A 13,931-nucleotide genomic window follows, 5' to 3' on the forward strand; every position below is an offset into this window, starting at 1 on the left:
GATAGTTCCAAATCAAGGTCTTTGTGAGGCAGGATTGCCTAGTGGTTAAAAGCAGGGTCTCTGGAGCTACATGTCCTGGAGTCTGCATCCTGGCTCTAAGGCAAATTATGTGGCATCTCTGTGCCTCAGTTTCCCTTACTGTAAAAATTAGGATTGAGAATCCAATTAATGTCTGTTAAACATTTAGAACAGTGTGCCCAGCACGTGGTAAGTGCCGCTGTGGACTATCACTTACTCTCGGCAATGACTGAGTGCTTGGCAGCCATTATTTTTTTAATCCTCATAATAATCTTGAGAGATAGTCATGTTAATAGATGAGAAAACATAAGTACAGGAGGCTAAGTAACTCCTTCAGGGCTATGTAGGCTACGAAAACATAGATATGCTGGGATACAACCCAAAACTTCGGCAAGAAATGGGAATCTGGGAAATTATTAGTAGTGCTCTATTCCTGGAGCATTCTTCCAGGGCAACTGTAGGATTCGATGATATAATGATGATATAATATATGCTAACGGATTTCAAATGGTAACTTGCCATATGTTAAGATACTGTTATGCATACACCTGTACCTACTGGTCACTTATTACCTGATAGTCTCTGATAGTCAAAGAACGAGAAAGAATCAATTTAGAGAGGGATTTGAGTGAGGGCTTCTACACGCTGAACCTCAGGACTTCACCCCGACCCTATACACTAGTGAGGTAGGTAGAGTCCACCTTGGTGAACTGAGTGAGGCGGGGGCGGGGGCGGGGCCTTGACGATGAATTTCATTGGCCTTTCAAAGTGAAACGATTGGATGGTTGGCTCCGGAGGGTTCTAGAGGTCTGCGCCCTGTCGCTGATTGGATGAGAGGCGGTCAGCTCCCACCTCCTCCATACTTTTCATAAGGGGCCTGTTGCTTGGCAACCGATTTGCGTCTACCGCTGTAAGCTTTTGCCTCCCACGTCCACCTCACGCACCAACAACCCGGGGTCGTCCCTGGTGCTAGTCCAAGTTTGCCGGGAGACTGGGCGGTGCGCTGGCGCTGCAGTGACGCACGAACGTGCCCAAGTTTCCCCTCTGGAAGTCTTCCTTTGGAGGAGTCAGAGGAGAAGAGAGGGTCGCTATTATATGCCCAATTTAGAAGCCATTTATCTTGGGCGCACAAGGCGTTCTGCAACTCTAGAAAGCAAGTAACTTAGGTCAGTTAACCAGGTGTGGGAGGGTGACTCGTAACCTCACACACCTGCCTCAGAGCAACGCCTGGGAGTGTGGAGCCAAGTGCCAGACTCTTTGCTGCCTTATCATGAGCAGCAGAAGTTACTTCTTGCTGCAAAAAGACTTGAGAGACTTGGAAGAGAACGAGTATAAGGTGAGTACTGGGGACCCAGAGGGATGGGTTTCACTGGGGCAGAACTTTTATAAAGCAGCTTAATCTGCGTTTATTCTATAAGGAATAATTAAGTTCAACCTAATTTATCACTACAGTACTGTTGTTTAACAAATCTATTTTACTATAACAGTCCATTTTATAATAATAGTTATTTCATAATGATAATAGCTAACAATATTGAGCACATGGTGCTGAATAATGTGTGTAGACTTAAGCCCTGAACATCAGGGTCTATCATGTTGTAAGTGACTAACAGGTAAAAGGTTGCTGTCATTAATTACAATACTGTAAGTAGTGTTTTGTTTTACCTATCAGAAACCTAAACCTCAAAAAGGTTCAGTAAATATTTAGCGTCAGAATTGCTCTTATTTGTTTTGTTTTGTTTTGTTTATTGATTGTAGAGAGGAAAAAACACGGATGTTTTCACTTATTTATGAATTCATTGGTTGATGCTTTTAAAAAATGTTTGTTTATTTATTGATTTCAGAGGAAGGGGGAGAGAGAGAGAAAGAGAGAGAGAGAGAGAGAGACTGATTTGTTCTTCTATTGATTTATACATTCATTGGTAAATTTTTATGTGTCCTAACAGGAGATCAAGCCCGCAACCTTGGCATATCTGGCTGATGCTCTGACCAGCTGAGCAATCTCTTGCTCAGGGTCTTGTGTTCTACTACTTGTGTATGGTGCACTTTTTGCTAACTTGTCACAACACGTAGATGCCCTTCCCTTATAATTTTAACACAGAGGAAGGCTTTCCTCCAAATGACACCAATGAAGTTATTTTCATATTGTTTCTGCTCTACCTGAACTTTGTGGTTCTCTGTTGAAAGGACAATTCCATGAAGGAGAAATGATATGTAATTATAGATAATGTAGATAATAGAGAGATCTTACAATGTTTATTCAGACTAGCACCAAACATAGTGAATAACTATGTGGTTGCTCAGAAGTATTTATTGAGTAAATTTAGGTGTATTTCCCAGCATCATTGATAAGGTTTTTTCTGAAATACAGGGTGGGTCAAAAGTAGGTTTACAGCCCTAACCAGTTTTGCTCAGTGGATAGGGCATCGGCCTGCGGACTGAAAGGTCCCAGGTTCGATTCCGGTCAAGGGCATGTACCTTGGTTGCGGGCACATCCCCAGTAGGAGTTGTGCAGGAGGCAGCTGGTCAATGTTTCTCTCTCATCGATGTTTCTAACTCTCCATCCCTCTCCCTTCTTCTCTGCAAAAAAATCAATAATATATATATATGAAAATATGTATATATATATTAAAGTAGGTTTACAGTGTGAGTACTGGGAACACAGTTTGTTCTTGTAGTATTATATTTTAATTATTGTATTACTTTCCATGAAAGCAACTGTACACCTACTTTTGCCTACTCTGTACATTCTTGTCCCTCTTTTGGAACAATATCTCAACTGTAGGGGAATTTATTTTTATATGCAAGCATAATTTTGGAGTTGTGTTTTTCTTAATGAAAATGTTCTGATTCATGCCTTCCATGTAGCATTTATACAGTTTTTAAAAGCTCTGAAGAGATGCATGCTTTCCAATGAATTCCTTCTCTTCTAATTTGAATCTTAAATTGGCTATTGAAGTACATAAGCCACACATCCGAATCTTGACTCTCTCGTTCCACTTGTGATTTCCACACTTAGGATTTATTTAAAATTTACTATTTTTAAAATATATATTTTATGGATTTTAAAGAGAAAGGAAGAGAAAGATAGAACCATCAATGATGAGAGAGAATCATTGATCAGCTGCCTCCTGCATGCCCTTCTCTGGGGACTGAGCCCACAACCTGGGCATGTGCCCTGAATGGGAATAAACCCATGATCTCCTGGTTCAGAGGTCAACTCTCAACCACTGAGCCATACCAGCCTGGCTTGAATTTATGATTGTGTGGAACCCACCTTAACAGCTATGTAATAACACAAAATATCACATCTCCATAAATCAGCATATAAATAAATTCATCAGGAAAAGAAAATGTAGAGTTTTTAGAATTATTGTAACCTGATAACTGCTTTTCAAAGTTGCAATAAATATTTAATTTTTTTAAAAAATAGTAAAATTTTTACTGCTTTGATTTCTTTTTTAAATTAAAGGGTATTACTGCCTTTCCTGTAAGTGAAGACAAGTTGAAATGGGAAGCTAGTATTGAAGGTCTGAAGGATACAATTTGGCATGGTATGTATTCTCAAAACCAATCGACTTTTTAAAAAGTCTTTATGCCATTATTAGTCTATCTTCTTTATGTGCAAAAGAAGGTTGCATTATATAAATTTTCTAGAGTTCTGAAAGTATTCACGTGTTATTTTTTCATTGTATGGCTTAATTTTTGACATTTGTCAACCTAAATAGAAATGTTAGTTTTGAATTTTTCTTTATGCCAAATCTTAATGTTATTACATTGTTTAAGAAGCTGACACAATAAAGCATAACAGTTGAAAATATCTTCTAACAGTCTTCCATGAAATCAGAAAATAGTATCAAAATTCCTTTTGGCATCAAAATTCCACATTATCTCTCATTTTTATTTTCTATGATTCTTCCCAAAATTTCCACATATCAAATTCTCAAGAAGACCAGGCCACTGTAAACTTTAATAATCATGCATTCTATCAATAGTGGATTAATGAGCTAGATTTGCTGAGTGAGGTAGGGGAGAACAACACGTAAAGTGGTTAATTACAATAAAATATAACATATGCTATTAGGATTTCGAACAGAATGTCAAGGAGGCATTCATTAGTTAATTTTGCTTGGAGAGTCAAGAAATGGCTTTCTGCCCTGGCCAGTCTTCTCAGTGGTTAGAGCATCGGCCCATGGACCAAAGGTTCTTCAGTTCAATTTCTAGTCAAGGGCACGCATCTTGGTTGCAGATTCAATCCCCGGCCCTAGTCATGGTGCAAGAGGAGGAAACCAATTGATGCGTCTCTCTCACATCCATTTCTCTCTCTCTTTCTCCCCCCCCCCCCCTCGCTTTTCCACTGTATAAAAATCAATGGAAAACATATCCTCACTCCAAGGGTAAGGGTTCCATCCCCAGTCAAAGCATATGCTGAAGATAACTGATTGATGTTTCTCTTTCACATCAGTGTTTCTCTCTCGCTCATACTCTCCCTCTCGCTCCCACTCTCCCTTCCTCCCTCTAAAATTAATTTAAAAAAGAAGAATGCATAAGAGTTTGCCAGGTTTAGAAGGGGTCGGGGGGAAGGAAATTCAGGCAGAATAAGCAGCATGGCAAAGAGAAAGTGCACCAGGTTCTGAAACAGTGAGTTTAGTCAATATGAATGGGACAAGTGTTAGGGGGACGGAGTTAGTGGATGGAAAACAGGCTGACAAAATAGTGGGATTAGATTTGAGGAGTCTATTATACTATTTAGAGGGGTCTATGCACACTATGTTCCAATTTACTCAAGAATAAAACTCTAGGGATTGGGAGGCTAAACTATAATAAGAAACTTTAGTGTTAATCAGGTTAGAGTTAACGAGTACAACATGACAGCTTAGTAAAAATATTTATTGTTATATTATAGGACTATACTTCCCGCTGACAATAAATTTTACAGCAGAATATAATCTCGTCCCTCCAGTTGTGAAATTTAAAATCATTCCTTTTCATCCAAATGGTAAGGACCAAATGAGATTTTTATCATCAGGAGCTCTATTATCTTTGTTCTGTATTAGTATTTAATAATGTTTCTTTTTAATGTAATAACAACTATGTTATGATTACAAAATTAAGCATTTTTATTGGGGAAAACATAAAAAGAAAAAATTATCACTTTGAATCCTAATTCAAAGAGATATTACTCTCAACATTTCATTAAATCTATTTACTTTTCTCTATATATGTATTTTTTCACATAGTTAAGGTATTAGATATAAAGTTTTGCAACTAGTTTTTTTCCATTTAATATTACATAAGCTTATGGCTGCATTATTAAACATTCTTCAAAAGATCATTTTTAATGACTACATTGTTCAGTATTTTAGTTGGATTAATTTTTGTTATAAAATATGATACACTGACAAATTAACATTTTAGATAAAATTACATTAGATAGCTACTTTAAGTCATATACAAAGTGTATTTCTGATTGATTAAAAAACTAAAAATTTTAAATACTACAAAGAAGGGAATTTAATATAATTTTTTATGTGCTTGGTGAAGAAGGCCTTTCTAAATGTGATAAAACTGAAAAGCATGGAGGAAGCATGACACATTAAACTACATAAACTTTTTTAAATATATTTTTTTTAAATATATTTTATTGATTTTTTACAGAGAGGAAGGGAGAGAGATAGAGAGTTAGAAACATCGATGAGAGAGAAACATCAATCAGCTGCCTCCTGCACACCTCCCACCGGGGATGTGCCCGCAACCCAGGTACATGCCCCTGACCGGAATCGAACCCGGGACCCTTCAGTCCCCAGGCCGACGCTCTATCCACTGAGCCAAACCGGTTTCGGCTATAAACTTTTTAAACTACAGATAATGACATTATAAACAGAGACAAAATACATTGATTTGCAAACTGAGGGAAAATATTTGCAACACATAAAACAGAATATCTGTAACATATAAAGAATACATGTAAATCAATAAAAAACATAAAGCAATAGGAAAATGGACAAAAACTATAAACAAACATTTGGTAGAGGAAATACAACAAAAAAATGTAAAAATATGTTCAATCTCGCTAATAAGAAAATGCATGTTAAACTGCATATAAATGCATAAAATTGTGATTCATTGTTTATGTTTATAGACTATTAAAATAGCAATTTTAATAAAGTTGGACAAATATGGGTCCTCTGACATGATGCCCTTCAGGTGTCCTTTTGGGGAATCAATTTGACAGTTTCTAATCAAATATAAAATGCAAATAGCCCTAAATCCTGTAATACTATGTTTACAAATTATGCCATAGAAATACTAGCACAAGTGTGCAAGAGAATGTTTAAAAAGGTGCTTGCTCCCAATAATAATAGAGAAATAGGAATGATTCCAATATCCATTAATATAGAACATTTTTTAAAGTGAAGTGTTCTAAAGCTCTCCATATATTGCTCTTAAACAGGACAAGGAAGGTCTACTCTGTGGAATGGGAGGTGAGGACAAGGACATATAAGAACACCTCTTCCCATGGTCTTTAATCCAGTAATTCCATTTCTTTCAGCGTTTATTTTAAGCAAATAATGGCAAATGTACACAACTAATTCTGTATCATAAATTTAATTTTATTCTTTAAAAATAGGTTTTAATTTCAAAATCAATAATGTAGTTGGAAAAATTACATTAAAGTATAAAGTAAATTTAGGAGCAAGACAAGGATGCCCATTCTCACTACTTTTATCCAACACTAGAGGCCCAGTGCATGAAATTTGTGCACGGTGGGGGTGGGGGTCCCTCAGCCCGGCCTGCACCCTCTCCAGTCTGGGACCCCTGCCTACCTGATCACCCCTAACCACCTCTGCCTGCCAGCCTGATCCTCCTAACTGCTCTACCCTGCCAGCCTGATCACCCCTAACCACCTCTGCCTTGGCCCCCACCACGGCTTTGTCCAGAAGGACGTCCGGAAGGATGTCCAGAAGATGCCTGGCCTAATTAGCATATTACCCTTTTATTAGTATAGATAGTATTAAAAGTTTTAGCCAAAGCAATTAGGTGAGAGAAAGAAATAAAAGGCATCCAAACTGGAAAGGAAGAAGTAAAACTGTCATTTGCACATGGCCTGATATTGTATATATATATTTTTTAAAAAAACATTAATAAAGGCCCCCCCTCAGAAACTGTTGGAACTAATAAACAAATTTGATAAAGCTGCAGCATATACAAAATTAATACACAAGAATCTGTTGCATTTTTATGCATTAGTAAAGAAGAGGAGGAAATATGGGAAAACTTGTGATTGCTCTTCTTTCTCTCCCTTACCCCTCCCAGGAGGAGGAATGACTTACCTAATTGGGGAGAACTGAGAAAGAATTGAGCATGTGTGGCTCAGCACTTTCTCAAAACTTTCCTTCTAATAAGCCGGACCTTAGAATGGGTACCGTCTCTGTATCTTCAGGCAGGAAACCTAGGCAGGCCTCCATTTGAGGGGTTAAGTTCAAATCAGGGAGACTTTTGTGGAACTTGATTAAAGCATTGATCAGCAGTCTCCATTTCAGTCTTACGTATCGTGAAGTTGATACTTTTCACTTGCATCTTTTAACACTCTATTTATTACATACACACCTTGGAGGGGATGAATGTTATTAGCCCCATACACCAAAAACTGTATGCTCAGTTCTAAGTCTTTAGATACATACAACCTAATTGCCTTTCACTGATGTTATTTGTAATCCCACCAGGAAGCACATATAAAGTTCATATTTTACTGCTCTCCAATTCTGGACATTGTAACTTTGGAGAAGTATTTTTTTTTAAATATATTTTATTGATTTTTTACAGAGAGGAAGGGAGAGAGATAGAGAGTTAGAAACATCGATGAGAGAGAAACATCGATCAGCTGCCTCCTGCACATCTCCTACTGGGGATATGCCCGCAACCCAGGTACATGCCCTTGACCGGAATCGAACCTGGGACCCTTCAGTCCGCAGGCCGACGCTCTATCCACTGAGCCAAACCGGTTTCGGCAGGAGAAATATTTTTTGACAATTTAATAAGAATCTGTTATTTTAATATGCGCTTTTTAAATATGTGTGAGTTTAACATTTTTTCATATCTCTTTTTTTTCATATCTCTTTATTGTGTTTTTGATTTCTTGAATTGTCTGGATTATTTAAAATGTTATCACATTGTTGTAGGTGTTGCAAATATTTTTCTTCATTTGTCATTTTTAAATTTTATTGGTGCTTGGGGTTTTTTTACATTTGGGATTTTTTAAATTTTATATAGTCATATTTATTAGTCTTGTCCTTTGAGATTCTTACAGTTATTTTTAAGTTTAGAAGTTCTTTCCAAAACACAATCAAATTATTTTAACTTTCTTCTGGTTATTCTATAGTTTCGTTTTGCATATTTAACTCTATTCTTTGTTTTTAAAAAAATACAGGTTGACTTAATTAACTGTATTAGTGCAGAGGCCAAGCTTCCACATAACTTTCCAATCTACACATAATAGGACAAAGTTGGCAGGGAAGTTTTGCCATCCTCAATCTATGACTTCTGTTTCTGGATCTAAAGCATTTACTGTTTAACACCAATGTCCAGCCATTGGGGAAGGGGTAAAGAGAAAGTAAAGCAATTTCCTTAAGAAAATATGATCCAAAAGTTATATACTTTACTTCTGTTGATATCCCATGATTAAAACTTAGTCAAAAGGCTTCTTGCTAGAGGGGAGGCAGGAGAAAATAGTCTGAGCAACCATGTATTCATCTAAACAGAGTAGGGTAATGGGTGTTGGGGCATGTCTAGTCTTATTACAGAGAGGAAATGGAAGAGAGGAAGAGTAGATATTGAAGGATGATGAGTATTTTTCAGCAACACATTTTATACCATTTTTTCACCTTTTCTTTCACCACTGAATCATATTTTCACTTTTTAAAAACTATTTTTTTATTGATATTTTTTATAGAAAGGAAGGGAGAGGGGGAGGGATAGAGAGTTAGAAACATAGATGAGAGAGAAACATTGACTCAGCTGCCTCCTGCACACTCCCTACTGGGGATGTGCCCGCAACCAAGGTACATGCCTTTGACCGGAATCAAACCTGGGACCTTTCAGTCCTCAGGCCGATGATGCTCTATCCACTGAGGCAAACCGGTTAGAGCCATAATTTCACTTTTAACATACAATAGTTTTAAAGCCCAACCAACTGAGCCACACTGGCCAGGGCTGAAAGTCCATGCTTTTAATAGTTACACTGTGTTAACTGGCATATTCATTGCACATAATTTTTCTGCTTTGTCATTTGCTTTCTAACTGCTTGTCAGATTTTGGTGTTCGTAAACTTTAGATAATAATTTTATTATATACATATTACTATTAATGTATTATTTTAATACAGTAGACCAACATACTGGTCGACCCTGTATAGATTTTTTGGACAACCCTCGTAAGTGGAAAACAAGCTATACATTGAGCAGCATCTTACTCACCCTCCAGGTAAGAAGAGATTAATATACATGCCCTCTTTAATTCTTTTAATTATCTCAGTTATTCAAAATATAAAAAATAAAACATATAAAGCATATTTAAATGTTTGAAAGACTCAAGTAAGCTTGTTTAAATCAATAATATTTCTATATCAAGACTATAAAAATGGAACTTGAATTATAAAGACTATTATTTTAAATTGACAACCAAAGAATACCTACTTTATACAAGAAGAAAAGAACTGTTTGGATGGTTTTAATTCTGGAAATATAGTCTTAAGTTTTCTTTTGGTTCCTAATTTCACTTCATAGTGTTGAACAGGCCTTTAGATCCTTTCTCATTCACGAACCTGCCTTCTTCAGAGAAGTGAATCAAGTGACTACAACTTCAAGTGCTCAGTTTTATCTTACGTTTCTGACAGTGCTAGGCATTTGCTCTTTTATAGGCTTTCTTTTTTTAAAATCATTTCTTATTGTTCAATTACAGTTGGCATACAATATTATATTAGTTTCAGGTGTACATACACCCCAGGGATTAGACATTATATAACTTACCAAGTGATCATCCTGATAAATCTATTAGCCCTCTGACACCATACGTAGCTACTAGAATATTATTGACTGTATTCCCTATGCTGTACTTTACATCCCCATGACTATGCTGTAACAACAAATTTGTATTTCTTAATCCCTTCATCTTTTCCACCCATCCCCCCAACCCTCCCCCCCCCCCCCACCCATCTGGCAACCACCAAAATGTTCTCTATATCTATGAGTCTGTTTCTGTTTGGCTTGTTCATCCAGTGAGCAATTAAACCAGGGATTTTCCCCTCCCCTCCGGCAGATGCCTGTTTCTAGCCTGCTCCCTTTACTTCTTGGATCCGTGGTCCTTAGCAATATGCCTTGGTGTGGTGTTTTTCTTGACCCTCAGGGAGCCTCCTTTCTCATCCATGCCCAAGTGAATGACTTCAGTGTCACTTGCTTAGACTACTTCTGTCCAGCTCATCATTAATATCTGGAGTTTGATTATCTGAAATACTTGGAGAATAAAGTATTATGGCTTAATTGAATTTTCTCAGTGGTAGAATTATAATAAAAATTTTATTTCTCCCATTTCTTATTTTCTAATTGAAATAAAATAGTTTTCTGTCTAGTCATCCTATATAATAATAGACAAACATGGTAATTAACCGTACCTCCGACATGCTTCCCATCGGCAAATCAGGGCAATATGCAAATTAACTGCCAACCAAGATGGCGGCCGGCAGCCAGGCAGCTGAAGCGAACAGGAGGCTTGCTTGCTCTAGTGATGGAGGAAGCCAAGGTTCCCCGCCTGCCACTGCCGGCCTTTGAGCTGCAACTCTAGCAACTAAGTTGCAATTATAGAAGCTAAACAAGCTCCAGAAACCTGCTTTCAGCCAGCCAGGCTTCAGCCAGCCAGGCTTCAGCCAGCAGGATCGCAACAGTGTTACAATTATAGAACCCAAACAAACCCAGATCCCTGCTTTCAGCAGCCGAGGACTCAGAGCTGGAGCTGAGCCTCAGAGCTAAAGCCGGCTCTCAGCTCCAGTGACAGCCATAGAAGGTAAATAAATCCCAGAATAAAATAAAAAAAAGAAAAAAAAGGAGAGGTTGGGAGCTTCAGTCACCCGCCAGCCTGAAAACGGCCCTCAGCCCCTCACCCAGACTGGCTAGGCACCCCAGTGGGGATTCCCACCCTGAAGGGGGTGTGACCAGCTGCAAACAGCCATCATTCCCTCATCCAGGCTGGCCAAGCACCCCAGTGGGGACCCCCACCCTGAAGCAACAAGATGGCGGCTAATTTGCATACTGAAGGTGGGCAGCAGTGGGCAAGGCTGTCTGCGGTCCGGGACCGGATCTGTGACCCTGCTGGGCGTTGGGCAGTGCTTGAGGCTGTCCGTGGTCTGGTACCCAGATCTGTGACCCTGCTGGGTGGGGGGCAGTGCTTGAGGCTGTCCACGGTCCAGACCCTGATCCATGACCTGGTGGGCGGGAGGCACCGTGGGAGGCTGTCCGTTGTCCCGAACCCGGATCTGTGACTCTGCCGGGCAGGGGGCAGTGCTTGAGGCTGTCCACGGTCTGGACCCGGATCCATGTCCTGGCGGGTGGGGGGCAGCACTTGAGGCTGTCCATGGTCCGGACCTGGATCCATGTCCTGGCGGGCAGGGGGCAGTGCTTGAGGCTGTCCACAGTCCCAGGACCCAGATCTGTGACCCTGCTGGGCAGGGGGCAGTGCTTGAGGCTGTCCACAGGATCAAGACACAGATCTGTGACCCTGCTGGGCAGGGGGCAGTGCTTGAGGCTGTCCACAGGATCAAGACACAGATCTGTGACCCTGCTGAGTGGGGGGCAGCACTTGAGGCTGTCCGCGGTCCCGGGACCCGGATCCGTGACCCTTCCCGGCGGGGCGGCAGCTCGCACAAGGGCAGATCGGCTGGAGTTGGGCAGGGCAGGACGCCTGGCTTCCGCCCAGCCCCAGTCACTCTGGGCAGGTGAGCAGTGCAGAGAGCCTCTCGACAGGGGAGGCAGGCCGGCGGAGGGAGGCCTGTACTCCCCACATGGTGGTGGTGACCGCTGTGAGCGCGACAAGTGGAGCTTGCAGGCTGAGTTGAAGTAGTGCCTGCAGGCCATCAGTGCCCAGGAGTGGCTGCGCAAGATCCACCTCCTGGCCCAGAAGGTGCAGGATCGCAGGGACAGCCACCGTGGCGGGCCAGACTGCTGTCCTCCTGGCTGCACCATGGGGATTTGCGAAGCTGCAAAGCCAGAGGCCTCCAGTGTGCACATCCCTCCCTGGCATGCGAACATCCCCCAGCACACTGTCATCCTCCCACACCTGCAACAGTTGCAAACCAAGGCGTGCACAAGTTCCCCCCGCCTCTCCACCGCACTTCCATCAACCCGGCATGCCTAACACCCCCACAGGATGTGCACACATCCCCTCTGATGCGCTCATGTCCTTTGGAGAGTGTCTGGGTGTTCTGGGTGCTGAGGGTGGGTGCCTGTGAGATGACAGTGAGAGGGCGGAGTGGTGATGTCCTGTTCCCATGGAGGCCAGTGCAGCTACGAGATCACCTCTGGGGGTTTAATGCAGGTGCTGAGGCAGGAGCAGGTGCAGACAGACACACCTGGTGGGCACGGGCGGCCCTCGCTGAGGTGCCTTCGGTCAGCGTTCAAGATCAAGAACCCAGAGGCAGAGAGGAATTTCCGCCCTCTCAGTGAAACAGTGGGATAGTCAGGGCGACTGTAGAGAAGGAATGTGCACTTTGGGTGCCAGCACCCATGAGCGAAGGCTGCCCTGATTGAGCCTCGCTTGCTTGGGGCCTAGTGCACTCCTGCCGGGCAGTGGGTGACAGGACGTGCTTTTCCGAATTAATGAGAGAAAACGTTGATTCTCCTGCTGCCCACGAAGGTGGAAAGTGAAGTGGGGAGATGTGGGAAGTGAGCGAGGTTCCCTGTCTGGGGGTTCCAAATCTGCTGTTGGTTTCTTTCACCACTGACTAGAGTTAAACAGGGTATCCCCCCAAAATGTATACACACACTGAATACCTACTAATTCCAATGGTTTTAAGCTTAAGAAAGAAACAACAATGGAGCTGTTATCTGTTAAAAGTGTGGGCACAAATAGGTAGTTGGACATTCCCTGAGGGGTCTTAGATTGGAGAGGGTGAAGGCCAGACTGAGGGGCCCTTCCCCCCACCCCCACCCCAGTGCATGAATTTCGTGCACCGGGCTACTAGTCTTTATATATCAAGTAAAATTTAATCTTTTTAAAGATACTATGTTTCATTCATTCATTCACCTATTCATTCATTTTTAGAAATGTATATTGAACATCCACGTATGCCAGCCATGTTCTGGGAGACATTTGAGCAAAAACTTTCAGGAAGTGAATGAGCATGATATGCAGATAACTGGGGTTGATCTTTTGAATTTTTTTAAAACTGGGTCATATTCCTATCTACCTCTTCACAGTAGGATCTGCCTTCAGAATAGAAAACTGAATGGTCTCGAAATGTAATGAGGGAGGGCAAACCAGAATGAAATGGTGAATATTCTGAATTACTGAGTAATTTAATACAAGGTAAATTTGGGGCTCCGAGATTAGATTGTTTTTGCCACATACTCATTTGTACCATTAGACAAGTTTCTTCACTTCCAAGTAATCTCAATCTCTTCCTTAGTGAAATGGATCTGTTAGTAGCTACCTCATAGATTTAATAAATTAACTAATACATGTAAAATACTTGGAACCACGTGTGGTCTAAGAAAATAGCTCAATAAAAGCTAGTTAATTTTATGATTGTCCTTACTTTCAAGCAGTAATGCAAAGTGACGACAAGTGTTGTCATGGAAATACATCATGGGAAGCCAGTAGATGACAAAGTTGTTTGTCTTTTTATTTTTCATACAGATTTATAA

The 13,931-nt window shown here is 40.8% G+C and overlaps 1 protein-coding gene across 2 annotated transcripts in view; it reads left to right on the plus strand.

Moving 5' to 3' along the window:
- The first annotated feature begins 1,288 nt into the window (after window positions 1-1,288).
- Window positions 1,289-13,931, plus strand: part of UBE2U (ubiquitin conjugating enzyme E2 U) — a 38,096-nt gene continuing 25,453 nt past the window's right edge. For both annotated transcript variants that reach the window (XM_036347318.1, XM_036347319.1), the window contains exons 1-4: window positions 1,289-1,354; window positions 3,491-3,572; window positions 4,925-5,017; window positions 9,404-9,501. In XM_036347318.1, the coding sequence (XP_036203211.1) occupies window positions 1,289-1,354; window positions 3,491-3,572; window positions 4,925-5,017; window positions 9,404-9,501 (339 nt within the window). The remainder of the gene's footprint in view (window positions 1,355-3,490; window positions 3,573-4,924; window positions 5,018-9,403; window positions 9,502-13,931) is intronic.

Source organism: Myotis myotis, unplaced genomic scaffold, assembly GCF_014108235.1.
Source record: "Myotis myotis isolate mMyoMyo1 unplaced genomic scaffold, mMyoMyo1.p scaffold_m19_p_2, whole genome shotgun sequence".
Lineage (NCBI taxonomy): Eukaryota > Metazoa > Chordata > Mammalia > Chiroptera > Vespertilionidae > Myotis > Myotis myotis.